The sequence below is a fragment of the Chelonoidis abingdonii genome, chromosome 22 (genome assembly GCF_003597395.2).
Source record: "Chelonoidis abingdonii isolate Lonesome George chromosome 22, CheloAbing_2.0, whole genome shotgun sequence".
NCBI classification, from domain to species: domain Eukaryota; kingdom Metazoa; phylum Chordata; order Testudines; family Testudinidae; genus Chelonoidis; species Chelonoidis abingdonii.
Genome location: NC_133790.1, coordinates 7,149,209 through 7,176,653, shown reverse-complemented (window position 1 = coordinate 7,176,653; position 27,445 = coordinate 7,149,209). Strand labels below are relative to the sequence as shown.

The 27,445-nt window shown below is 41.3% G+C and overlaps 1 protein-coding gene across 1 annotated transcript in view; it reads right to left on the bottom strand.

Moving 5' to 3' along the window:
- Positions 1-1,018: 1,018 nt before the first annotated feature.
- The window catches only part of MORN3 (MORN repeat containing 3), a 29,797-nt gene continuing 3,370 nt past the window's right edge, over positions 1,019-27,445 (bottom strand). Inside the window, exons 2-6 of the mRNA XM_032800727.2 lie at positions 21,271-21,426; positions 18,011-18,168; positions 14,240-14,399; positions 10,103-10,287; positions 1,019-2,861 (exon numbers count right to left, since the gene is read on the bottom strand). Coding sequence (XP_032656618.1) covers positions 2,793-2,861; positions 10,103-10,287; positions 14,240-14,399; positions 18,011-18,168; positions 21,271-21,415 — 717 coding nt within the window. The 5' untranslated portion in view covers positions 21,416-21,426 and the 3' untranslated portion in view covers positions 1,019-2,792. The remainder of the gene's footprint in view (positions 2,862-10,102; positions 10,288-14,239; positions 14,400-18,010; positions 18,169-21,270; positions 21,427-27,445) is intronic.

The window sequence follows — 27,445 nt, the reverse complement described above, 5'->3', positions numbered from 1 at the left end:
AGGGGTTCTCAGGCCTACCTGATGACATTTATCTAGAGCACCAGCTGTTAAGTACAGTGGTGGCTTCCAGTAAGACCATACATAGTTATGAGAGGACTGGGTATTTCAAAACATATTTTTGAAAATTCAGTATAGCTTATTATGGAGTATGTAAGGAAGATCCAGCTTCCCATCTGCCCTAGGCAGCCACAAAAGGCTGTGAGACTAATGGAAACACTGTGATTCCTCTGTGCAGGGAGGACATGCCATGGGGATGCTGGGCAAGGGCACTCTACTTCCTCCTCTCAGCATCTCACAGACCTGTCCTCTCCAGTAGCTTACTCTGTGGAAGTGAGAGTGGAGGTATGACCAGACCAAGTAAACTTCAGAATCTTTTGGCCAAAAAACTTGGGGGAATATGGAGGGTTGTGGCTGCTAAAGCCTGTGGGTGATAGGTGTGGCTCCCCCAAATGTGGGAAGAATTCTATTCTGGGCAGCTCCTACACTATCTAGTTCATCTACCAAAAGCCAATTCATTTGGACTTTGATGGGAGAAACCCTCTTCAGCTGTGACAGGGCATAATAATAGACAGCTATTGTGATGGGTTGGATCACAGACACTCCCTGGGGTTTCCAGCTGATGTGCCAAGACTACTTCTGCCCCTGCTTTCCCTGCCAGCTTGGGACTTCAGCACCCTGTCTTGTTGAGACAGACACATTAGCCTGCTCCAACACAAACCCGGGGTTTGACCCACGTGCCCCAAAGCTGCAGACTTAACTGAAAGCAGCTTAAGAAGTGTTCCTGTCTTTAACACTCAGCTGCCCAATTCCTAATGGGGTCCAAACCCAAAATAAATCTGTTTTACCCTGTATAAAGCTTATATAGGGTAAACTCATACACTGTTCGCCCTCTATAACACTGATAGAGAGAAATGCACAGCAGTTTGCCCCACCCCCAGGTATTAATACATACTCTGAGTTAAATAATGAGTAAAAAGTTATTTTATTAAATACAGAAAGTAGGATTTAAGTGGTTCCAAGTAGTATCAGAACAAAGTGAATTACCAAGCAAAATAAAATAAAACCCTCAAGTCTATGCCTAATACAGTAAGAAAAGTGAATACAGATAAAATCTCACCCTCAGAGATGTTTCAATAAATTTCTTTCACGGATTGCACACTTTCCTAGTCTGGGCACAATCCTTTCCCCTCGTACAACCCTTGTTCCAGCTCAGGTGGTAGCTAGGGGATTTCTCATGATGGCTGCCCCCTTGTTTTGTTCTACTCATATATATTTTGAATAAGGCGTGAATCCTTTGTTCCTCTGGGTCTCACCCCTCCTTTTCAATGGAAAAACACCAGGTTAAAGATGGATTCCAGTTCAGGTGACATGATCACATGTCACTGTAAGACCCCAAGCCTTCATTCCTCCCATCCTGACTCTCAGGAAGGCCTGCTTGCAAACAGAGCCATCCACAGTCAATTGTCCTGGTTGATGGGAGACATCAAGACTTCAAACCACCATTAATAGCCCACACTTTGCATAATTACTATAGGCCCTCAGACTTATATTTCATATTTCTAGTTTCAGATACAAGAATGATACATTCATACAAATAGGATGAACGCTCAGTAGATTATAAGCTTTGTAATGATACCTTACAAGAGACTTTTTGCATGAAGCACATTCCAGTTATATTATATTCACTCTCATTAGCATATTTTCATAAAATCATAAAGTGCAAGGTCACAGCTATTACCTCCCTTTCAAACTGAGCTAGAAAACACTTCTGTAGGATTATAAGGAATTTCTTGTATGAAACCTGCAGCCCTTTGGATCAAGGCTAGAAGTCACTTTGGGAAGAAATCTTCTCCCCATAACAAAATGGATGTTATTGTAAACCTGGCACTTATAGGTAGTGTTTTGGGAATGGCTGTTTTGCTGAAAAATGACCTCTTTGTAACACACTACAGTATGGCAGTCCTGTGTCTGGCTGCAAACCAGCTTCCATCTCACATTTTCATTTAATTTTTTTAAATGGTGTTCAGTGCAGCATTAAAATGATTCTTAGTTCCAATAAAGCTATCCCCATGTACAGAAATTTGTAAACTAAATTGATACTCTTGGGATGTATAGAAGGCAAGGTCAAGCAAGCCCATATAAAAACCCTAGCTGCAGCCACCTGCAGAATGCACCTCTTTCTGCAATACCAAGCTGACATCTATGCCAGCATGTATCTCCATTGACCCATCTGTACTAGTCTGTTTTTAATTTGAACAGTAGCACTAGCATTACATTGAGTTAGTGCTGTGGTTTGAAGAAAATAAAAATACAGACCTTCCAGAATGATTTTAATTCAGAGTGCCATGACTTTAATTCTTGTGACTGGAACTTGAAAGTATGGATAGAGTGTCCTTGGCTTTCAGCCCACTTGACCATGGCCATCTGGTATTTAAAGAGCCTGGAAATTGGTTTACAATCAGACATAGGTTTTCTATAATATAGTGTCAAAGGAGGTCAACACCTACTTTTAATTTATACATGGACAGAATTATTTCTTCCTATAAGGCCTCCCCAGCTTCTAAACTCCTGAGTAAAATGGATCCTGTCCAAATAGAAAAACAGAATGAAGTTTACATTATGGCAGTTTTGAGGAACTAATTAATTTCTTGAGACCAAAGTGGCTTTGGTGCTGCTTCTCTACTTTACAAAACACACCGTCTCATATACCATGGATCTAAAAAGATGATTCAAATGAAGAAGTAACAATGAGTCTTGTGTTCTTTTCTCATATCTTTATCAGCAGCCTGTTCTCATTCTTGGCTGTCATCAAGCATTGCCTGGGCCTCTTCTAAAACATCATCTGGATTGGCCAGTTCAATCTAAATTAAAAACACAAATATTTTATGCAATGTAATTAAAGAAGCTCAGGATTTGTAAACACTGATTATTCAAGAGCTGCTGTAGAATCTCCCTCTTAACTGGACTTTAATTTATCCTGCAGTCTTTCACTAAATACTTGAAAACACTTTCTATGCTTTCCTAATTTTATGATGACAGCAAGTGCCTATTTTTTCTTCTTTGAGTGATTGCTCATATTGATTCCAATTAGGTGTGCGCGCGCTGCATGCATGGCCATTGGAAAGTTTTCCCTTAGCAGCATCCCTTGGGTCAACTGTGGAGCCCCCTGGAGTGGCACCTCCATGCCGCTCAATATATGACGTTGCCGACCCGGTTCCCCCTCAGTTCCTTCTTACCACCCGTGATGGTCATTGGAACTGTGGCCTCTTGCTTAGCGAGTTCTCCATGTTTCCCTAGCTTGATTCTGATAGCTCCAGCACGGCCTCGCCAGCACTGGTAAACCACACTGCAGGAGCTGTCGGTTGACATACTGGTCATGTTGCCTCTCCACCCCGACCTACTCACTCAGGACCACGGTCGCCTCTATCATCCTGACCTACAGTCTCTCCACCTCACAGCCTGGATGGATCTTCTGTGTTCAGACCAAGTAAGACAGGTCCTGCTAGGCAGCAGGAAGCTCTACACTAGAGCTACATATCTGATGAAGTGGAAAAGATTTTTGTGTTGATGTGATCAGTGCTGCACCCCCTCCCCTCCAGGCACAGGTACCCCTAATTTTGGATTACCTCCTACACCTGAAACAGCAAGACCTGGCGGTGTCCTCCGTAAGAGTTCACCTAGCTGCCATCTTGGCCTTCCACCTGGGTGCGTCTGGCTGCTCTGTCTTCACCAACCCTATGGTCGGTCACTTTCTCAAAGGCTTAGACCATCTATACACTCAGGTCCATCAACCTATCCCTGCCTGTGATCTTAACCTGGTCCTTTAGAGGCTCATGGGGCCCCCATTCAAACCACTGGCCACGTGCTCCCTCTTGTATCTTTCCTGGAAGACAGCTTTCCTGGTTGCCATTACATCCACAAGACAAGTCTCTGAGCTGATGGCCTTCACCTCGGACATGCCTTACACAGTCTTCCACAGTGATAAAGTACAACTCAGACCACACCCGGCCTTCCTCCCCAAGCTGGTGTCGAACTTTCACACAGCCAGAACATTTTCCTGCCTGTCTTTTACCTGAAACCTCATGCTGGTCCCCAAGAACAACAGCTGCATTCCCTCAATGTCCGTAGAGGCCTGGGTTTCTACATCAAAGGCACTAAGTCATTCAGAAGATCAACCCAGCTATTTGTAGTGGTAGCGGAGCAGATGAAAGGCCTCCTGGTCTCCTCTCAGAGAATATCCTCCTGGATCACATCCTGCATCTGCACTTGCTATGAGCTGTCCAGGGTGCTGGCCCCAGCTCTCACCACACACTCCACTAGGCCTCATCAGCAGTGTTCCTGGCCCAGGTGCCTATCCAAGAAATATGCAGGGCAGCGACTTGGTCCTCAGTGCATATCTTCATCTCATACTACGCAATCATCCAGCATGCCAGAAATGACGCGACCTTCATAGAGCGGTGCTACAATCTGCACTCCTTCACTCCGACCCCACCGCCTAGGTAAGTCTTGTGTGTCACCTAATTGGAATTGATATGAGGAATCTCTCGAAGAAGAAAAAATGGTTACTCACCTTTTGTAACTGTTGTTCTTCGAGATGTGTTGCTCATATCCATTCCAAACCCACCCTGCTTCTCCTCTGTCGGAGTAGCTGGCAAGAAGGAACTGAGGAGGCACTGGTTCGGCAGGGTCATATATTGAGCACCATGGAGGCACCACTCCAGGGGCTCCACAGCCAACCCAATGGATGCTGCTAGGGGAAAACTTTCCAATAGTCGTGCATGCAGTGTGCGGACACCTAATTGGAACGCATATGAGCAACACATCTTGAAGAACAAGTTACAAAAGGTGAGTAACCATTTTTTACTTCTCCTTTTACTACCTATGTATAGGCTGTGTGAATGCTACCTTAGCAAGTACATAGTCTAGATAAAGTATAACCCAGGCCTGCCACAGTAGTTTGCATGGTAGATGTTGACTTGTAGATCCTGTTAACAGACTAGAGAGGAAAAATGTGGTAAAGTCACAGGCATATTTTTGACAACAGGGGAGTTGTGACCTATTTGTCTACAGTTAACAAATGGGGACTGTCTCTGGCTGTGGCTAGTATCAGTTGCTTCTAACAAAAGTGGAAAAAAATCAGCATAGAAAATGATGGAATAACTTGCCTACTGGGAAAGTTTCGTCCTAATCCTAGTCAATTAGTGGTTAGTTTATCCTCGAAGCATGAGGGTTTATATCTCCTCTTTTAAAAAATATCCTGCTTAATGTAACTGGATGTCATCATCCATATAAATATCTAATTCTTTTTTAAAATTTATACACACCAAATTACACAGATTAACTGTTGTGGAAGAAAGCTGTTTCTTATTACAATTAATTATTTTTATGCTTCCATTGTTCCATTATTCACCTCTAAACTAAACATTACCAATAATTTTAATGTCTCTTCATTATGTCTTTCTATGCCTCAAACTATTTCTGTCATCTGTCTCTGGACCCCTTCTCTATTTCTCCTCTATACTCTTTTCAGGTAGGATGATCAGAACTGACCACAGTATGACAATGTTCCATGGCTTTGTATAACCTTTTCAGTATCTTCTGTTCTATTCCTTATACAGCCTATCACTTTTGAATTGTTTGCTATACGTTTTCACTGTGTTGTCTGCAGTGACACCCAGGTCTGTCTTCAGTGGTTATAATTAATTAAGAATCAAGCAATGGGGAAAAGTAGTTCCATTTATTTTTTCGAATGTGCATTGCCTTGCATATGAGTCTTTAATGCTTTAAACATCAGGTTCCTCTGATGTTTCTCTCAATCTCTCTAGTTTTAAGTAATCTAAATAATTCTGTGCCATCTGCAAGTTTTGGCACCTCACTGTTCACTCCCTTTGCCAGGTCATTAATAAATATAGTAAACAACACTGGTGCTGGTGCAGAATTTTGGACCATCTCTCTAACCCTTTGTCAGGCTGAAAATTGATCATTTATCCCTGCTTTTTGTTTTGGTTTTTTTTTTGTCTCTTAGCACAGGTCTACACTACGAGTTTAAGTCAAATTTAGCAGCGTTAGATCGATTTAACCCTGCACCCGTCCACACAATGAAGCTGTTATTTTCGACTTAAAGGGCTGTTAAAATCAATTTTGGTACTCTTCCCCTGACGAGGGTATTAGTGCTGAAATCAACCTTGCGGGGTTGAATTTGGGGTAGTGTGGTCACAATTCGACAGTATTGGCCTCCAGGAGCTATCTCAGAGTGCTCCATTGTGACCGCTCTGGACAATGCTCTCAACTCTGATGCATTGGCCAGGTAGACAGAAAAAGGCCTGCAAACTTTTGAATCTCATTTCCTGTTTGGCCAGTGTGTCAATCTGCAAGTGAGTGCAGATCTCATCAGCAGAGGTGACCATGATGGAGTCCCAGAATCGCAAAAGAGCTCCAGCATGGACCGAACAGGAGGTATGGGATCTGATTGCTGTATGGGGAGACAAATCTGTGCTATCAGAACTCCATTCCAAAAGACGAAATGCCCATACATTTGAAAAAATCTCAAAGAGCATGAAGGACAGAGGCTATAACAGGGACCCGAAGCAGTGCCATGTGAAACTTAAGGAGCTGAGGCAAGCCTACCAAAAAAACAGAGAGGAAAATGGCCGGTCTGGGTCAGATGAGCTGCATGCCATTCTAGGTGGTGCAGCCACCACTAACCCAGCCTTGTGCTTTGAATCCATCAATGGAGTAGCATGCAACAGGGATGCGAGTTTTGGGGATGAGGAAGAAAAGTGCTACAGCTATAGTGGAGGTGGATACTTCCTCTTTGTTCATGGCGGATGGGTCCATCAATGGCTATTAGCTAGAATGGGCAGGGATGGTGTCCCTAGCCTCTGTTTGCCAGAAGCTGGGAATGGGCTACAGGGGATGGATCACTTGATTACCTCTTCTGGTCATTTCCTCTGTAGCACCTGGGATTGGCCACTGTTGGAAGACAATACTGGACTAAATGGACCTTTCTTATGTTCACAGAGCAGGAACAGAGCCTTGTGTGGATGTGTTATAATTTAATTGGTAGTGAATTTAAATAAATAACTAAAACTGAACATCCTCCTTCAATGGAAAGGCTAATTCATCCAATTACTCTTGAGATGGATCATTAAAGAGGGAGTTCTATTGCATGATCTCTGAGAAGCCTTGAAAGGTACATATTTTTAGTTCTGTACATTGCACTCTTTCCGATCACAACTAAATGTTCCTTTGCAACTAAGATCTAGACTATTTTTTCATAGTGACCATTCAATGTTTATTTTTTCTGCAGCATCATGGGTTTGCCTACTACTTACAGACCTATAAAAAAAGACCAATGCCCCAAAGCTCTTGATATCTGAACTAGACAAAGGAATGAGCAGAGAAAAGATGTAATATTGGGTTTTGGTGAGGCTTGAGTTGGTCAAGCATTGGTTGTGGTGAGCTCTTTTAACTGTACCAAATGGAGGAAAAAAACATTACTTTATAGTAACTTTGGTTCTTTGGTATGTGTTGACCGCATAGATTGCACTCTTGGTGCACATGTTCAAGATCCTTTGGCCAACAGTGTAGACTGGGGCTGCGATTAGATCTTCTTGTGCCTGCTCCTCCCCTGCCCAAACTGAGAGCACAAAAGGCAGTAGGCCCAATTGTCCCTCAGTTCCTTTGCCAATACAGAATTCCCCATATTAGTGAGGAAGGAGAACAGGTTGTGGATATAATGCAGACAACACATCTCAAAGAACCATAGTTAGGGTAAGGCACATAATCGTTCTTTCTTCTTTGAGTGACTAGCCACATGGGTTCCCCTCCTGTGAAATAGCAGTCTTTGAATGGAGGTGGGTATGAGGAGTTCTACTTAAACAATTACTGCAGGACATCTCTACCAAAACAGGCATCCAACTTGGAAGCTTCTACCAAAGAATAGTGTCTTGTAAATGTGTCGACTGAGCTCCACATAGTTGCCCTACACTTTTCAGAAATAGGGACATTCTTCAACCAGGTAGCAGAGACTGCCTGAACCCTAGCAGAATGAGCAGTAATGTGGCTAAGTAGCTCTAAGTTGGCTAGTTTGTAACATGTTCTTACACATCTGAAGTCCCATTTTTATAATCTGTGTGAGGATCTGTATTGCCTGACCCTTAACCCTATCTGCAAAGGCCACAAACAGTCTACTTTGTTCCTGAATGATTTTGTCCTGTTAAAGTAGTATGGTAATGCCCTTACTATATCAAGCATACAAAGTCCCCTCCCTGGAGTTGAGTGAGGCTTGGGGAAGAAAACTGGTAAATTAATTAATTTAGTTCATATGGAATCCTGAAACAATTTTGGCTAGGAATTGGGGATGAGGCCTGGGAATAACACTGTCCTAATTAAACACTGTATAAAGGGGACCCACCATAAGAGCCTGAATCTCCCCTACCCTTTGAGATGATGTAATAGATACTAAAGCGGCAGCTTTCATTGATAGGTGGTACAGGGTAAAGGGTGCTAAGGGCTCAAAGAAGGAACACAACAACTTATTATTATACTGAGGTCCCAAGAAGGTGGGGGTTTCTGAACTGGGGAGAAGTGTAACATTGTTGCAAAAGAAGCAAATGCCATTCTGGGATGTATTAGCAGGAGGGTTATAAGCAAGATATGAGAAGTAATTCTTCCTCTCTTCTCCGCGCTGATTAAGCCTGAAGTATTGTGTCCAGTTCTGGGTGTCACATGTCAGGAAAGATATGGACTTGGGAAAGTCCAGAGAAGAGCAACAAAAATGATTAAAGGTCTAGAAAACATGACTGTGTGGGAAGATTGAAAAAAACTGGGCTTGTTTAGTCTGGAGAAAAGAAGACTGAGAGGGGACGTGATAACAGTTTTCAAGTACATGAAAGATTGTTACAAGGAGGAGGAGAGAAAAATGGTTTTGCTTAACCTCTGAGGATAGGACAAGAAGCAATGGGGTTAAATTGCAGCAAGGGTGGTTTAGGTTGCACATTAGGAAAAACTTACTAACTGTCAGAGTGGTTAAGCACTGGAATAAATTGCCCAAGGAGGTTGTAGAATCTCCATCATTGGAGCTCTTTAAGAGCAAGTTAGACAAACATCTGTCAGGGATGATCTAGAAATACTTAGTCCTGCCATGAGTGCAGGAGACTGAACTAGATGACCTGTTGAGGTCCCTTCCAGTCCTATGGTTCTATAAGTCCCTTGAGGCAAAAGGGATATCCCTGAGCTTTGTTCCATTTGCTGCTTTTTCCCCTAGCTGACTCAGAAGGATAGGGATGCCTGCCTAAAGTTATTTCTTTAGGAGCATTTAATGAAACCCTCCTCAGACATGGAAAAGAAGGCTGTAGCTAAGGCTCAGTCCTCCCTCCATGCCCCTCTTAGCTAGTGCCCCAGTTGAGCCATGATCCACCCTGAACTCCAGGTCTGAGATCCCTAAGAGACCCCAGTTGTCAATTCTGATCCACTTGTCAAATTCTTCAAGAAGGAGTAGAAAGAAGCATTGCTCCAGAGACAAGTTGAGACATGGGCTTCCCTCTCCAGGAACCTCAGAACTGAGACAAGAGTTGACAAGTCTTCAACTCATCTCAAGTGTAGAGTGTCCACCATTGAGTTGCATAGAAGCATCATAAGAGAGGCTTGTCTTAAACCCTGAAGATTTAGCTTTCTTCCATAACAGCTTAAATCCCAGTACCAGGGAGCCTACTAATTACCTAGGAAAAAAAAGTAACAAAAGTAGTGTAAAAAAAAAGTTTGAATGTTTTTAAAAGCAACAGGCAAACTAAAAGTTAAGTAGGATTTTGTCTCGCTGCCATAGGCAGTAACAGTTGGGCCCACTTCATCGTTTATATCCTGGGTAGGGGGACACAAGGACATCTAGGGCACTGGTGGGGCCTTAAAAGACATCGCTGACCAAAGGAATCCAATCTTACATGCAATGGGGCTCATATACACCATGAGTGAGGAATCCATGTGGACACAATCACTCAAAGAAGAAATAAATACTACTTAGATGGCTTAAAATCTAATGGTGACAAGTGTAATGTGTGCTGTCTGTGAAAACACCAAAGGTTAAATTTCCAAGCAGAGTTACCTTGGGTATTGGATACTGTGTAGGAGTAGGAGCTTCTTCTCGTCCAAAGTCAATCATAGTTCCACACTTCGGAATATCTGCTACCCAGAAACCTTCAAACAACTGGCCTTTATTCAGGTAGAAAAACTTTCCTAGGCCATGTTTTTTTCCATCTTTCCATGTTCCTTCATACCGATTTTCATTTGCTGTAATGGGTCAAATAAAGATGTGGACAGACAATGAAAGGGTGCACCTTTTCATTAGGTGAATAGAATTTAAACAAGTCAACAAAACACAGATAAGTCAACATATACATAAAACTTCTGCCTGGCTCCATCCATAAGGGGAAATCTAATGGAGCAAAAATGTGGATAAAAACTTATTTTAACTGTTCCGTTGATTCACTTTACGGTGTTCACATGCATGTTGTATTCACTTTCCACAAATATTCTAAATAAACACATTTAGTGCTGAGGAATAGCAAATTTTAAACAAATGTTGCAGAAAAGTTAGGGCATACAAATTCAGATCTCTAATCACAGCTATTGACACTGGAATCCTGACTCTAAGAATTCTCCTCATGCAGTCAGGAAACAGGAAGATATTGGGTGACCTTTGTGTCTAATCAAAATAATCTGAATTTCAAATACTTGCAGTTAACTTCTTGTGAATGAACCACCGTTTAAGAATATTCACAGAAAATGTGATTTGTTCATGGACATTTCACGCACAGAAAATACATTTGTTAGATAAATTACATGTACAAATTATTTGCTCAGCTCTATTGTGCCTCCTGCAATTTTTCTGCATACAGAAGTAAGACTCTTTTACACAGTTTTATACTCATATTGTTTAAGACTCAGACCATGACGGACAGGAAAGAGTGCCACCACACATAATACAGAGCTGCAAGGAAATGAGAGAGCCTTCACAGGGGTAGCTTTAGGTCAGTGAGTATAGCAGACACCTAGGACTTTAGCTCTGAGGGATGCTGGAATATCATAGGGGTCACCATCATGATCATTTCATAACAGGCCACTCTTGAGTGTCTCTTTCCCAGCTGCAGTGTTTCTGGTCACAACACACTCCCTCCAAAATAGTGCTAATTTCTATCTACTTTACTTATAACTTTGGTTGGAGGCACCTGTGGGTCCAGGCGAACTCCAGCATCCTTTGCATTGGTGGTGGTGGGGACACTTTTGGGCTAACACTGCAGAGAACATTGGGGTATTTGAGAATTGTCAGCACTTGGTAAAGGCAACAGAATAGAAAGTGGACTACCCTTTAGAAGGTGGATATTTAGGGTGACCAGACATCCTGATAAAATCAGGACTGTCCTGATTTTGAGGAGTTTGTCCCGCGTCCCGACCAGAGTACGGTCAGGATGCCATTTGTCCCGATAAGTTGTTTCCTGGTCTTTGGCTGCAATTCGCCGGAAAGTCCTTCAGTCATGGATGGTCTTGGGCGGTATTTCGGCAGTGAGTGCTTCTGTCTTTGGTGGCAAGCTTTATTACCCCCCGCCGAAATACCACCGAAGACCGTCCGTGACTGAAAGGCTCTCTGCTGAATTGCCACCGAACTCCTGGACGGGTGAGTGTAAAAAAAAAACAAAGAAAGAAAGCCCCCCCCCATGGCGGTCCCGATATTTTCCCCTTAATATCTGGTCACCCTATGGATATTACACAGATAGGTTAGCTTGGGTTTGTAGAAGGGAGCCAGGGACAATGAGGATGGCACTTTTAATGAAGTTTCATCCAGCACCAAGATGGCCAAAAGGTCCACTCAGGCTCTGATCCTTTCTGTTCTCTTGTCCCAGCAGCTTGGAGACCCAGCAAGTCATGAGGCTGGCCCTGATAGCCCCATTCTATCAAACACTCAGGATAAATTGAAATACTGGAGGTCCTATCTGTACTCTTTCCATGGCTGTTGAAACACTATTGTTCATAGCCTTGGTCTCTGTTGTATATTTGCTATGGTTTGGTTTAAAATCTTCCTGTAATGGACTATAACTGAGCCAGTAAATCAATGTGATTCCCTAGTCTAAGATCATCCTCTCCAGGCATTCTGCCAGTATAAGCAATTTAATCTTGGGTTGCAGCTCATCATGACCTCCATTGAAGAACTGCTTTTCTTTCCCCATCGCAAAGCTTTCAGCACATGGGCATGTTTCCAGAGACTGAGCTGAATATATTAAGCTTGTGGGCATCAAATAATTGTGCTGGCTAATTTTAACCACAAGGAATCCAGCTTATAATCAGTTCCAGGCTGTGACAGAAGTAGCTGGGCTCTGAAACAGAAAGAAGACAGCAGCCAATGACTCAGCCTTGATAGGCTGGGAGCACGTGTAATTGTGTGGGCAAGTTAATGATACAAAGGTAAGGGAGGTGTCATTTGATTTGCAAAAATCTACAGAATCATAATTTCAATGGTGTTACCCTTTGCAGTGTCACAAGAGGACATGCTGCTCCCTGGCTCCCAGCTCCATGTCCTCCAGTTGGTGGAAATTTTGACAATACTGTGTCAGAAATGGGTCAAACTAGGTATAATTCTAAAGCCCTTTCTCCCACAAATGCAATGGTACCAAACATGACAAACTGAGAATAATAATGTAGCTATGAAAATTAGAGAAAATGTTTAAAAATCAACGTTTAAACTATAACATATATAGGCATGTCAAACCTGAAGCCTTCACAAAGTTAAAAAATTGTGGCCCTCAACTGACAGTACTTTGTTATCAATTAATGCTCAGAACATGATGCCTGGTTTAATTTTTTAATGTTGTAGATTACTATAAGTGGAAGGAGTGCTTCAAGTTGAATTCCCATCATCAGCAAAAAGAAGTGGGTCAGTGGTGTTATCATCAGCTTTGTTTATTATGTCAAAAGAGTTGTAATGAGGCATTGTTTAAGATGTCAGCGTCCAGCTAGAAATTACTGGAATCCATCTGTAAATGGTATGTATATAGTTACACAATACACGTTATATAACATAGCTACAACCCCAAAATAATTTATTACAAAATCCTTGTTTTTACTTTCGTCTTGATCATTTTTAGGCTTCAGTAGGAGATGAAGGGCACTGACTAGTAACTGAGGCATTTAATTTATAAACTAGTGGAGGAGTGAAGCAGATGAGCTATGTGACATATATGGAAAGTTGGTTATTGGTGTTGATTTAACAAAGATGAATCATTGGTCTAATGTGAATTTACATGTATAGCAAAGGTGATATCTCTGGTGTGTATGCAATGCATATTAAAGGTATTGCTTACACTTCCTAGCTGCTTTGCTTTATCAGTTTACTAGTATGGCATTCACTTGGGGAAACAATTAGATGAAGACCCACATAACACCGGAGCCAATATTTCCTTCTAAAATCTTCCTGAAACACAAAATCTTCTATTTGAGAAAGATTGGGATTCTTATCTTTAGATTACATTTGATCAAACTCCAACCAAACCAAAATTCTATTTTTATGATGAGACTCCCCCTGAAATTTCCAATTCATACATACTATGTTATTTCTGAGTTAGTGTTGAGCCCTTAAGATCCCCTGTGTTTGTTGGGGACTCATCCCAATGAGCACAGGGCTTTAGAGAGGGACAATGTTTAAAACCATTGATTAACAATCAACAACAAACAAACAAACAAGTTTTATCCCTTTAAAGAAAAGCAAAATAAACACAAAGTCAGAAAAAAATAAATACTGGAGAAACCAAACTTCTTGTCAGATGCACCAGTTAGAAAGTGTGTTTGGCAAAGCATTTGGTTTGATCCCAGAGACATTTGTTCTTTACTTATACAAGTAGTACATCCTCTAACCTGCCTCTCTCCCCATTCTGGCAATTTACTACTATTGTAAGCATAAGTTACATGTGTGTTGGCTTGAGACACTCAGAGCTGTATAGGGGTAGCATGAGCTCACCATCTTTGTGGAGCAAAGAGATAAAACAATGCTATCCAGAAGATGCTCCCCCTCTCTCTGGAATCCAAGACCAAAAGTTGTGGCAGGGGGAGGTCTGGGGAAGAATCCACACCCCTAATAGGTCATACTTAGGGATGGTAGAGGTATTACCTAGATATCAAGACAAAATGGGGCACTGGTGGTCAAGACTAAGTTCCAGCAAATGTCTCAAGTGTAGAAGCTGTTGGAACCTACTTAAGCGAAGCATTCCTTGGCCACTGTGTTGGTCTTCCAACCACTGTCCTTCATAGATGGATCCATCCTTGTAGTACATTCTGCCCCAGCCGCTTCTTTTCCCACCACTCCATTCCCCTTCATAATATTCCACGTCCGAGTAAAACTTAATTCCATAGCCCTAAAATTAAAAGGTTACAGTTCTCACTTTAACATTCTCTGCATTAAAAACAAACATCTGGACTCCTGGGTTCTGTTCTCTGGTCCGCCACTAACTTGTTCATTATCATTTGTATACAGTACTAATGGCATCTAGACTCAGAAGCTGTTCAAAACATGTAAATATGTTATATTTTTATAATAAAACAGTAAAAGCACCAACCCATGTGTGGAAGGGGAGAGAGTCTCCAAAACAAATGCAGGTTTGGCCAAGTCTAATGCATTGTCATTTTAGAAATGCAGGAATCAGAGCAAGAAATAACTTAGTCCTGACTGCGAGGGCCTTTGACCAATGCAGGATCAATCCCTATAACATATGTTTCAAGGAAATAAAGGACAACTGTCAGGGACAAAGGATTTTTAAGGGACTCCACCTGACAATTCCTGTTACAAAATCTTATACAGGACAAAATCATAAATTTATATCATAGCATATGATCAAATTGGGTCTTACTGATATACAGACGTGGGCACCAAATAAGGGATGTCCTTTAAAAATGGGGATTCTATGACCCCTCAAGACATACAGTACCTTTCCTAGTCCCAAGCAATGGACCACTGACTCTTGGGAGACTAAGGATCTCTACTAGATACTAAAGATCCCGGGAAAAGTCTCACTGTAAGAACTTTAACCATTTCATCCCTTTTTTCAGTTTTATATCCTCTCTCCATACCCCAATAGCCTATTGAATCTCTGCAAACCATACTATATATAATGCCAATTTGCAGATACACACATAGTTGCATCATTAATCTTTTTGTCAAATAGCCACATAAATCCACAAAATGGTTCCTTCTTCTACTCCTGAGCTTCTCTGCCCACCATTTTGTCTCCTGTCACCTTCTTTGCTCTGTCGTCCCAGGGGGATGGGGTGTGTGTATAAGTTTCGATGAGATTCCTGTGCCTCTCCTGCACTGCTATATATAACAAGATAAAGCAAACAAGACATCAGCAGGGCCAAGCGCAAACACTCGTTTTCCTGGATCTTCTCTCAGGGCTTGTCTATATAGGGAAACTCAGGAAAGTTAAGACTAATTAACTAATGATGTGATATTAACATGCATTAAACCCCTCTGGGGATGCTCTCATTCAGGAGTGAAGTAGCTTTAGTTCCCTTTATCTTAATCCCCTAAAATAAAGCAAACTAACTCCACTTTACATCTGAACGAGGAACGCCCACAGGTGTCTTAAATTAACTATTGGTGTGAAATTATCTTAACTTTCCTGACTATCCCCATGTAGACAAGCCTTCAACTTTGAGGTGGGGTGGGATCCTCCACTTGGCAGTATCAATGGGAGAAATGGAACAGTAAGTTCCTTCTCTCCTGCAGTCCAACCTCCTTTCTTTCCTTTGTGTTTTATTAATACTACATAAAATCCAAAAATAAAAAGGATAAAACAGCAACAAAAGCAGAAGCATTTCCACTATTAAGAAAGGAGACCATTAACTGGAAAAAAACAGAAAATGTTGGAGAACCAGAATTTGACAGTTCCATTCTAGCACTCCCAATTAATAGCACATTATCTTGTAAGCTGCCACATCAGAAAGCACCTACAGTAACTACAACACAACACTTTGAGGAGAAAACAACCTAACAAAGACTGCAGCACAGAAACAGAAAACTCAGTTCTACTTTAGCTCAGAGCAGAGAATCTGCACTGTTCCCTGATTCTTTACCCACCCAAAAAAATCATAAACACATGAAATTCCCCTCAAAAGCTTTTGTGCTTCCTTCCTTTCTTTTTTAAAGATTTAATAATGAATTTAGCACTGTCACAAGTTGTTGTATTGATAGCCATGGAAAGGGAAGTATTCTGTTTATCCATTCAATAGGTACATCAGTTCAAGCTTCATCCATGCTGCTCCCTGCCATGCGTTTCAACCTTGTCATGAAGAGTCTACTTTTTGCAGTGATGCAGTCTCCGTAACCTGTTCAGTTCTTAGTGTTGCTTCTGAAGTTGACAATCAGTTTGTGCCAGTGCTGGGTTGTGGTTAATGGACTCCTTGATTAAGGTCACAAATTTTATTTTACATAGGAAACACAATGGGTTCACCTGTTATGAAGAGCCAAAAAGCAGTCTCAAAAGGCATGTCCTACTCTGGGGATTCCTGTCAGTCAGAAATATTTACATGATATTGATGAGTTTCCCCAGAGGAATAAAGTATCTTATCTCAGTGGAAAAATAAAATCAGTTCTGGAAAGAATTGATTTTTCTGAATATTAATTTTATTGAGCTTCAAGAATGCAAATGGGAAGCTTTTATATAAGTAAAGGAATAGCAGCATCAGGATGTCATTACAAATCACCCACTGAAGGTGAACCACTCAAAATATATTTTCAAAGAATGAGAAATGAGGCCTCCCTCAAGAGTCTAGAGCCATGGAAGTGCCTGCCATTTAGATATACAAGACAGTTAATTTATTTTAAGATCAGACACAAAGAATAACAGGAGGTTTTCACTAGCAGACCAGGAAATATTTCTCAAAAAGATTCTGCATGTGAGAAGGCTGCAATCATTATTACAAAGGTATTTTTTCTATTATGAAGAGTAACCCTCTTTGAAACACTGACCTTTTTTAGTAGTCTCTTGGTTTCCAAAGGGACCCATGTTATAGTTCTAATATACTGTATCAATCCGTAAAGGAGCTATTTTAAGAAGCTGCACCTTCTTGCAACACTTTCAATACATGCTTTTTTAACAAGTTTCCTCCGCCCAATTCAAACATAGTAGAAACTAAATGGATGTATTGAGGGACACAGACCTTTTTGTCTCTCTGCTTCTAGTTTTGAATGTGACCCAGGTTAGTAGTCATGATATGACAGCTATTTGGTTATATATTATTTCACTCCAGCTGTCAATGGACAGGTGCCCACATTTAAAAGATCACCATTACAACTACTCCTTCTTGCTGGCAATTTCAATAGAGACCAAGGTTCCAATGACCTTGAAAACTGAATTGTCTATAGGGCAGCGACATATTGAAAGGCTACTGTAGGCAAACAGGTAACTGCTATTGTCCCTGCTGAGCCTTTTCTATGAAGAAAGGATTTTAGTCTCCAGGGCTGTCAATTTTTCAACAGAACAAAATTAAATTTAAAATGTAAACAAAAGGAGGTGGAGAGCTTAATCTCATTCCTTCTCCCAGCAATCACAGAATATTATATGTCCACTGCAAGCTTTGAGACTAAATCGTATATGGTATCTAGAAAAAATAAACAAAGCACTGAAGCATTTTGTTTTGGAAACCAAAAGCATACACAGAATTGCAAGAACATTGGGAGCTAAGGAGAGAGGGAAGGTCATGTTTTCAGCCATCCACCTTGGCAGGCCAAGAAAGCTGTAAATAATAACAGCTTCACTATGCTTTCATAAGCCTCACATGCATTTTAGCCTCAGATTACAGACGTCATTTTAAAATCAACATTTTAAGCTTTGTTGTTTGTTTTGTTTTGTTTCCAAATCTCCACAATGATTTTGGACTAATTTCAAAACATGAGATCGTCTTCTGCCGCTTGCTAAAATCTTGAGAGGGAATTTCAAGTAAAAGACTTGAAACAAAAATCGCTTACACATTTTTTGTCATTTTTCCACCAGCCTGAATACACTTTCTTGTATTCTTTAGTTACAGGGTCAGGAATGCTGTATGTTCCATATCCATCCCGTTTTCCAAACTTCCAGTCACCATTATATATTGCTCCTGTACTTTTCCAGGTCTGTGTACCTTTACCTGTTGTAACAAAGTACAGGGGCTACAGTAAGACATCAACTAGTATATGGTTGTTATTATAAGCATTTATAAAGTATCTGGGCACCTTTACAAGGCCAAATAGGAGTAATTAACTATATAAACAGGAGAGACAGAATATCATGTTTCTCTCTGCGCACAGCTTTTAATTTAAGTGGTCAGTCAGGAACACAAGATTTTATAGTTTGATCAATCTAGAATATGAGAAGGCAGTTCCTATGTGACTTTGGGTGAATCACTTAATCTCCCTGTGTCTCAGTTTACCACCTGTAAACTGGGAATAATACTACTTCTTTGCTCTGATCCTTTGCATGTCATTAACATCTACATTTTCATACTTGCCAACAGTCCTGTTTTGGGGCGATACTCCCAGATTTTGCTCCATCTGTCCCCAAGTAGCTCAGACTGAACAATAATTTTTAATTTTGCTGTAGTTCTCACCTCTGGCCATTACAGTGAGGCTGGGAGGCCGGGTCTGCCCTTCTCTTCTTGTTGTTTTATTCTTCACTGCTCTCCCTGCTGGAATTATTAAACCAGGAAGCAACTAGCAGCATGGGAGAGCACAGGTGATGGGGAACCATGAAGGAAACGAAAGACTGGTCAATTAAGAGTGGGGGGATGCCACACTGGGAGAGGAGAGACAGGGAGTGCCTGGAAAAGGGGGGCTCAGAAAGGAGACAGAAAGGGGACATGCTCCATAGAGTCCAAATGTCAATAACACCAGAGAGGATTTGCAGCACTCTAGGCTTGCCCAAGTAGATGGTGAAAAGTAAAGGCCTGCTTAGGGCAGGGGAGTGCAAGGATTGTGGGGCCTGGTGGGAGTCTCCATAGGTTTGGATAAGTGCCTCCATTTTAGAATGTTTCCCTATGCTCTGATACTTTGAGGTTCTTCCCACCCTTGAGTTTATCTTGTATATTTATACCGACTTGGCTTGATACAAGCAACATCAGTAAAAATTAAAAACTTTTCTAGTCCCATCACTGCAAAATGTAAAACCTGCCCCATGAAGGTGCTGCCTCCAAAAGAAGCATGGAGAACAGGAGAGCTGGGTGAATATAAATTATAGGATGTATTTAACCATTGTTTTCTATTTGCAAACTGTTCACAAACTAACCCTAATTTCTGCAACTCTACCCTTAACCAGTCACCCAATAGTTTGGATGCAGACTTTTCTATCCATCTTTTCTTCCCAAAGATTTGCTTGGAGTGTGATTACATGTTGTTGTTTCTTCATGACTGAGACATTTTAAATAGGTGAATAACAATCAGGGGTGCTCACAGAGCCCCTGCCATAGAGAGGAAAATGTAGTACCCCCTCAAAGGAGGAAATAATGGGGGGCATGCAGAGCCATGGAGGACTTAAGGGGAAGTAGGAATGAGGGTGCACACAGAACTGCTGGCATGGAGTGGAGAATGGGAGACTTTGGCATGGGATGTGTGGTGGATGAGGCACACAGAACTCCTGACAGAACGGTGACTGAAGGGAGTCCCTTGACAATGAGGGGAATGGGAGGGTGGCACACAGTGAGCTTGTAGACGGAATGGAGGAATGCAAAGAGCCTCTGGTGTGCGCAATGAGCTTGCCATACACAAGCTATGAAGCATACGACTCACTACTAATACACATTTATAATTTATTCCTCTATCTGCTTAAGCCTCAAATCCCAGCCATGGTCAGTGCAGCAGTATGGAAGTATCACATGCCTTAAGGGATACAAGTTCAGGTCCTGAGCACCACAGTCTGCCAGGGGTGAGAATGATGAGGATGAGCTTGTGACTAGTGAACAATTCTTCCTCACCTAGGGGAACCACTGGAGGTCAGGGTTGACAGCCTGTGTTTCTGCACTGCCGGATCTCCCTGCCAGCATGGGTCCAACAAAGACAAAGGAGTTTGTTCTGTCCCTTCTCAGGGGCACGAGCTTGACCTGGTATTAAATCAATGAATTAGGTTGTTAGGACCTCATTTATTCCTGGGTCCAAAATCTCTGGATTGTTTTGTATTTTTTTGAGCAAAGGGTCACTGTATATTTAAGACTGTACATGAGCTTTCATTATAAACTCTATTTTGCCACTGCATCACCAAAATCACCAGACGAAGTAATATTGGCCTCAAAATCCATTGGTAAGTAAGGGTACCTTACCAGTGAATTCAAATACTTTTAATGCTTAACTTTGAATGTTTGGGGGGTTTAATCTATTTTTTACTAATTGTATTCTTCTTATAAAAATCTCTATTCTTAAATTAGTGATTTGTCCTTTTGATCTTAACTTCACCTTAAACTAATGACTACTCCTCAACCATTCACCACACCTAAAAGGCATCTAAGAAAACTAGATCATCCACTTTAAAGATGATTTTTTAATATTTTGTTCTCAACAGCAACTTCTAGCTACATATATGTGCTTTTAATAATAATATCAATAAAAATAGTGGATATTTTCACTTTGTTTTCTGTGATCAATAAGGAAAGAGAATGTGAAGTAGTAGACACACACACACACGGTGGACATTTCAGAAGCACCTAAATTACTTGGGAGCATAAGTGCCATTGACTGTGAAAGGGACTCTGGTTCCTAAGTGACTTAGGAACTTTTTAAAATTACATCCAGTATCAATAATATTTCTGAAAATGTTCTCAAATATTTTTAACTACTTCTTCTGTAATCTAGGTGGTATATACAGAATACACAATGTACTGAAATTTATGCCAGTAAAAATGTTATCCCACACCTCATCATGTACTCTTATTATACATACAAGGTTGTTTCAGGTGCATATAACTGACTAAAGCAATAGTCTGTATTTTCAAAGTAATGTTTAGCTATGAATGTGCACGGCAACATTTATTTGCCGTGCAGTTATTCAAACCAAAACATTCATATTTTTATTTAACATGAAAATGTGTTTGAGCAAAATTTTAGAAATCTGCATTAAGTTTATTTTATGTATATATATATAAATCACCCTATATACAGAGATTGTGCTCTAGAAACAGATAAAACTAATCACAAGTCTCTGCCCCTTAGAACGTATAAAGAACATATAAATGTATAATGCATCTTCTAGTAAGCAATATTCTTACCATGCTTCAAATTGTCCAACCATTCTCCAGTATAGTGATCCCTATTGACAGCATAAATTGTATGTCTTAATCCACATTTCTGTGCCTTCCTGTCCCATTCATTCCAGAGAGGCTCTATGGTCCTAGGATATTTTACAATGGGCATATTGTTCTTAGCTGGAAATGAAAACACAAAGTTGTCAGAAATGCAACTAGAGAGACATTACCAAGGTGGGTACAGGAAGAACATTCCATCTATACGCTGCATTTTATGATGCAAATATTTCAGTAGCATGACTTTAACATCTGGCTTTTAAAAAGGTAAACTAAACTAAAGGCAAAACAAACAGAAATAAGAAACTTAAAAAATACCTAAGCATAAAATAGTACCAACTGAAAATAAAGGATTATAGTATAAAGAATTAGAGACCACTAATAATATAGGTTGAAATAGGACACATTTTCAATGTGCAATATTCTCTTTCTGCATGCAGGAAGTCTTCAGCAAGTATTGCAAATGTCAATCTCATTCACCACATTTAATCCAAACAAGGGATTCTTCTAAATGACAAAAAAACTGAAGAAATGAGGTAGAAATCCTATCAACCAAATTTTCTAAGGAACCACTGTAATCTTTGCTTTATTGTGGGGGGCAATTATTTAAATACAGCATGTAAAATACTAAAAGATAGCTGAACAGACAATGGTCTATATCCTCAAATTGTGTGAATCATCATAGCTCAGTTGAAGTCAACGGAGCTGTGACATTTTACTCTACCTGAGGCTCTGATGCGACTAATTTACTGTGTCTGTGCTGTTAAAAATAGATATAATGGCATAGAAACACTACTTGTTGAAAGTGGTAGAAACTTAAGTAAAATTTTTTGCTAGAAGTTTGTGGGACAGGTCATGGCTCCCATTCCAGTCCCTTTAAGATGCTCTGATAGCATGCAGGGGACATAAATGAGCTACAGCAGCCTTGGTGAGAGTTCTTTTGGCAGGAGCAGCCTGTATCCCTGCACAGCAATCTTGCAGCTCAGAGAGTAGGGATGGGAGGGGGAATGATGCAACATTTTGCACTGTGAAAGCAGGGTTGACATAAGTTAGAGCAACCCCTAAGACTGCTCCTATTTACACAAGGGCCATACTGTCCCCTGATCCCAGCAATCCAGAATTGGGATAAGAGGGCACAAAGGAGGTCTTCTTCTGTGATTTGCCTCTTGTGCAGGACACAGAAATTCACTGAATAATCACACAGAAATCTGCAATTATTAATCTGAAGAGTTTGAATCAGCCTCATCACTTCTGGGAGGAAGAAAGGATACTCCCTCCCCGATTGCCTCCATCTCCTCCCCTGGAGCCCCAGCAAAAGTTCTAATGAGTGTGGAACGCTCTGAGCAGCTGCCATCAATCCAGCAGGGGATTTGCAGGTGGTTTCCAATCCCTTTGCCTGAGCTGAGTAGAGTATTGATTGTGGTCCCTTGACCTTTTAAAAAATTGTTTGTGCTGCATGCTGAGAAGGGTGGATGGCACTGAGATAGATACTTATAAATCAAAATATGTAATAAGTTAATAGCTAGTGCAATTATTCTTTATTTATAAATACAGAAGATATAGAAAAAGTCCTATTTTGGGACATAAAAAACAAGTCAATAATTTTCAATAATCTAAAAGACAAAAATAAATGTGAAGACGTTTGTTATAGGAATCAAAGGCAGTTTTGCCAGCTGTCGAGAGTATATCATGAGAGTCTCACTATTCTTTTCTTCAAGCCACACCTGCTAGAATCACATGACTATGTGAGACCCTCAGGTTGTATTAAGAGTAAGTAAAGGAAAATTTACCCAAAAGTGAAAGTGCACACCAGTTTATTTGGAAAACAATAACTCTGATGAGCTATAAACAGTTCAGTTTGATGATCAGGAAAGCTGGACAGAAACTGTTTGTTTAGATGATTCTTAGAATTAAATAATCAGATTGGAAAAGGGGATTCTGCATTGATTCATAGACATCGGTTCACAAATCATCAGTATGGAATGATGGACAGGTCAACCAGTCAGCCAATTTGAGCCGACTGCTATCCTGCCCAACTGTTCATTGTTTAATACAGTCCTGCTTATTCAAAAACAGAAATGCTGAGAAATACTTAAAGATGATATCAAATAAAAGTATGTAACATAAGAGGCTGCAAAACTAAAAGACAATTGTACTTTGGACAAAATGTTCATGGTTTTTGCCCCCGAGTTCCCTCTTCTGCCCCAATCAGTTTGGATTAAATAATAGTTTGGGTGGATTTTTTTTAAATTCTCCCCTCTGGCACTTTCCAATCACTGCTCTCAGTAAAGCAGGAGGTCTGGCCATCTGCCCCTGCAGACATCCATAAGCCATGAGGCAACCGGTGAAGGGAGAAATAGAGGTCTGATGGGAAAACACCGAAGATCAAGGCTGCTGGAACAATTTTTATAGTGGGGATGCTGATATTGGAAACCACGTATTTGTTGTTTGTTATTACTGCTTCAAGACAGGGGGTTCAGCATTACCCCTAGTTCCAGCACCACTGTCAAAGAGACTCAATTAAGAGTAAAAGTGAGGATCCCATGGTGGAAGGAAAGAGAGAGGTGTTTAGGCTATTTCTGAGTGAAGAGGGGAAACCTAGAAGTTATACTTTTTAAAAAATAAAGTTGAGTTAGTTGTTTATATTTCTCTTTCACTAATTGGCTAAGAAAAAAACAGTGGACTTGGCTGATTCAAAAGCCATTTGGGGGGATTGAATTTTTAAAAGCACTTTTGTGTTTGATGCCGATTGTTCCTGACGAAAAGATAGCAGACTTTGCTATTTATGGTGATGTATTTAATTGTTTTTCCTTGCCTTTGGAGGTCTCTGAGCGGTTGGATTTATTGTAAGGTAAAACAAATGGTTCTGTTGCCAGTGTTGTAATAATTGGAGTCTACAAGCCTACCCTGACTGTGAGCTCCATTGTTGGAAAGTAAGTGAAAGTTCATAAAATGTTACAGTAACCAATAACAATGAATGTTGATAGAAAGTCTATGGAAAGGAGATAGAGATGCTAGACTGGACTAAACACAAACACTTTGGAGCAAGGAAATAGAAGGATAAAAGCAGATTTTCTACATTGCATAATAAAATCTATTATCTACACATTTCCTAATGTAAGTCCCCCCACTTCACCTCATCAAGCACAATCTTCTTGTCTTAACTGCCAAAACCCTTCACAATTTAGCTGCTCCTTGTGATCCATCGTATTATCTTAACATGACCTTGACCCCACCTTTGCTCCAACAAAGCCAGTCTCAAATGCCCATTTGTTCACTTCACGAACAAGTATCTATTATTTCCTCTCATGCTGCCCCTTACATATTGAGAAGATCTCCTTGTAAAAATGTTCAGTTATTACATTATCATCCTTCAAATCCCTAGTTAAAAGGCACCACTTCTATGAAGCCTGCACAAAACCAGCCTTTTGACAGTGACTAAGCAAGTGGGAAAATTGTGATTACTGTGATTGATGCCTCTGATATTGGCTTAATACCTCTGAATGGTGCACCCAAGTCTATCCTCATACACCGTATTATTGTTGTCTTGTCTTTCTCCACCCTGCTTGCTTGTCCCACCCACCTTTTAACATCTTGTTTCCGAGCTGTAGGCTCTTTGGGACAGTAACTATAATTTACTATGCATTTGTACAGTGCCTAGCACAATGGAGCCCCAACCTGGTCAAGGCCTCTAGGTGCTACTATAATGCAAATAAATAATAATAACAAATCCCTACCTCAGCCCTTCTATTCTATCTGTGTGAATAGGCAGAGTAGTGAAATATACAAAGATATCCCTCTCTTAGACACTTCAGAGAGCAGGATTCCTGTATATTTCAGTACCCAGTCCACACTCAGCCTTAACAGTGTCTCTTTAACCACACTCATTACCCAGGTAACTATGGTCTATGTTGTTATGCACAGACATAATTGGGTTCTGATGACATCATGGTAACCATGTAAAAGAAGCTAAATTGGGTTCTGATTTCATCAAAACCTGAGATGTATGTTTATAGGCTTACTCAGTTTTCCTTTACTGTATTGTGAATATTTAAAGTTATCACAAGATGAATCTAGCCCAGAATGTTGCCCTGTTTCTGCATCGAATATAGGAGCTAAATGGAATAATAGCAAAGGCATCATGACAGAAACCTGTGGAAGCCAGCATAACAGTGCTGTGCAACAGTAGACCCTATGTGTGTGAGGCATGCAAAGGAGCTTTTACCTATGAGCTGTGCTGAGGCTTAGGCCTGGTCTACACTATACATTTAAACCGATTTTAGCAGCATTAAACCGACTTAACGCTGCACCTGTCCACACAACGAGGCCCTTTATATCGATATAAAGGTCTCTTTAAACCAGTTTCTGTACTCCTCCCCAACGAGAGGAGTAGTGCTGAAGTCGGTATTACCATATCAGATTAGGGTTAGTGTGGCCGCAAATCGATGGTATTGGCCTCCGGACGGTATCCCACAGTGCACCATTGATTCTTGCCTGGACTATCATACACTGGGGCTGCCTCCCTCATTTCATCTCACTAAAAAGTCACTTGTTCTTATCCTGCTTTTATTCTTCATCACCCAATGGGACACTTGCCACGTCGCCCAGAAAGGTTGGGGAGAGGAATCAACGGGTGGGTTGTTGCAGGGGCACCCCGGAATGCAGCAGCTTCTCATTTCTTGGGATCTACACGGAGCGCTGTGCTCTCTGGTTCCTGAACCTGTTCTTGTACACTTGCCCCATATTCTAGCAGACTGACTCTTTTTTAGATACAACTAAGAGGAATTGACTCAAGGAGAGTCATTCCATTTTGTCTTTGCCGCCCTGCCGACCTCAGCTAAGGCCAGCCAGAAGCACCCATACAGCAGCAGATGGTATAGAACGACTGATAACCGTCCTCATCGCCAATTTACCAATGGCACAGCAACGGTACAGAACGGACTGTAACCATCTCTGCTACCTTTGCATATGGCAAATTAATGCTGCTGTGTAGCCATTGCAGTACTCCTCTAGTCAGCGGCATCAGTACAATACAGTGATAGTGCACAAAAGGCAAAACGGCTCCATGCGCCATTGCTATGGCGTCTGCAGGGCACCAGAGAAAAGGGGTGCAAATGATTGGTCTGCGTTTGCTTTCACGGAGAAGCGGATGAGTTGTGGACGACATTTTACCCACGAATCACCCGTGACACTGTTTTCTGCACCATCAGCATTGGGATCTCACCCCCAAAATTCCAGTGGGGAGGACTGCAGAACTCATGGGAAAGCTACGCGATAGCTACCCTAGTGCAACGCTCCAGAAATCGACGCTTAGATTCTTGCCTGGACTATCATACACTGGGGCTGCCTCCCTCATTTCATCTCACTAAAAAGTCACTTGTTCTTATCCTGCTTTTATTCTTCATCACCCAATGGGACACTTGCCACGTCGCCCAGAAAGGTTGGGGAGAGGAATCAACGGGTGGGTTGTTGCAGGGGCACCCCGGAATGCAGCAGCTTCTCATTTCTTGGGATCTACACGGAGCGCTGTGCTCTCTGGTTCCTGAACCTGTTCTTGTACACTTGCCCCATATTCTAGCAGACTGACTCTTTTTTAGATACAACTAAGAGGAATTGACTCAAGGAGAGTCATTCCATTTTGTCTTTGCCGCCCTGCCGACCTCAGCTAAGGCCAGCCAGAAGCACCCATACAGCAGCAGATGGTATAGAACGACTGATAACCGTCCTCATCGCCAATTTACCAATGGCACAGCAACGGTACAGAACGGACTGTAACCATCTCTGCTACCTTTGCATATGGCAAATTAATGCTGCTGTGTAGCCATTGCAGTACTCCTCTAGTCAGCGGCATCAGTACAATACAGTGATAGTGCACAAAAGGCAAAACGGCTCCATGCGCCATTGCTATGGCGTCTGCAGGGCACCAGAGAAAAGGGGTGCAAATGATTGGTCTGCGTTTGCTTTCACGGAGAAGCGGATGAGTTGTGGACGACATTTTACCCACGAATCACCCGTGACACTGTTTTCTGCACCATCAGCATTGGGATCTCACCCCCAAAATTCCAGTGGGGAGGACTGCAGAACTCATGGGAAAGCTACGCGATAGCTACCCTAGTGCAACGCTCCAGAAATCGACGCTTAG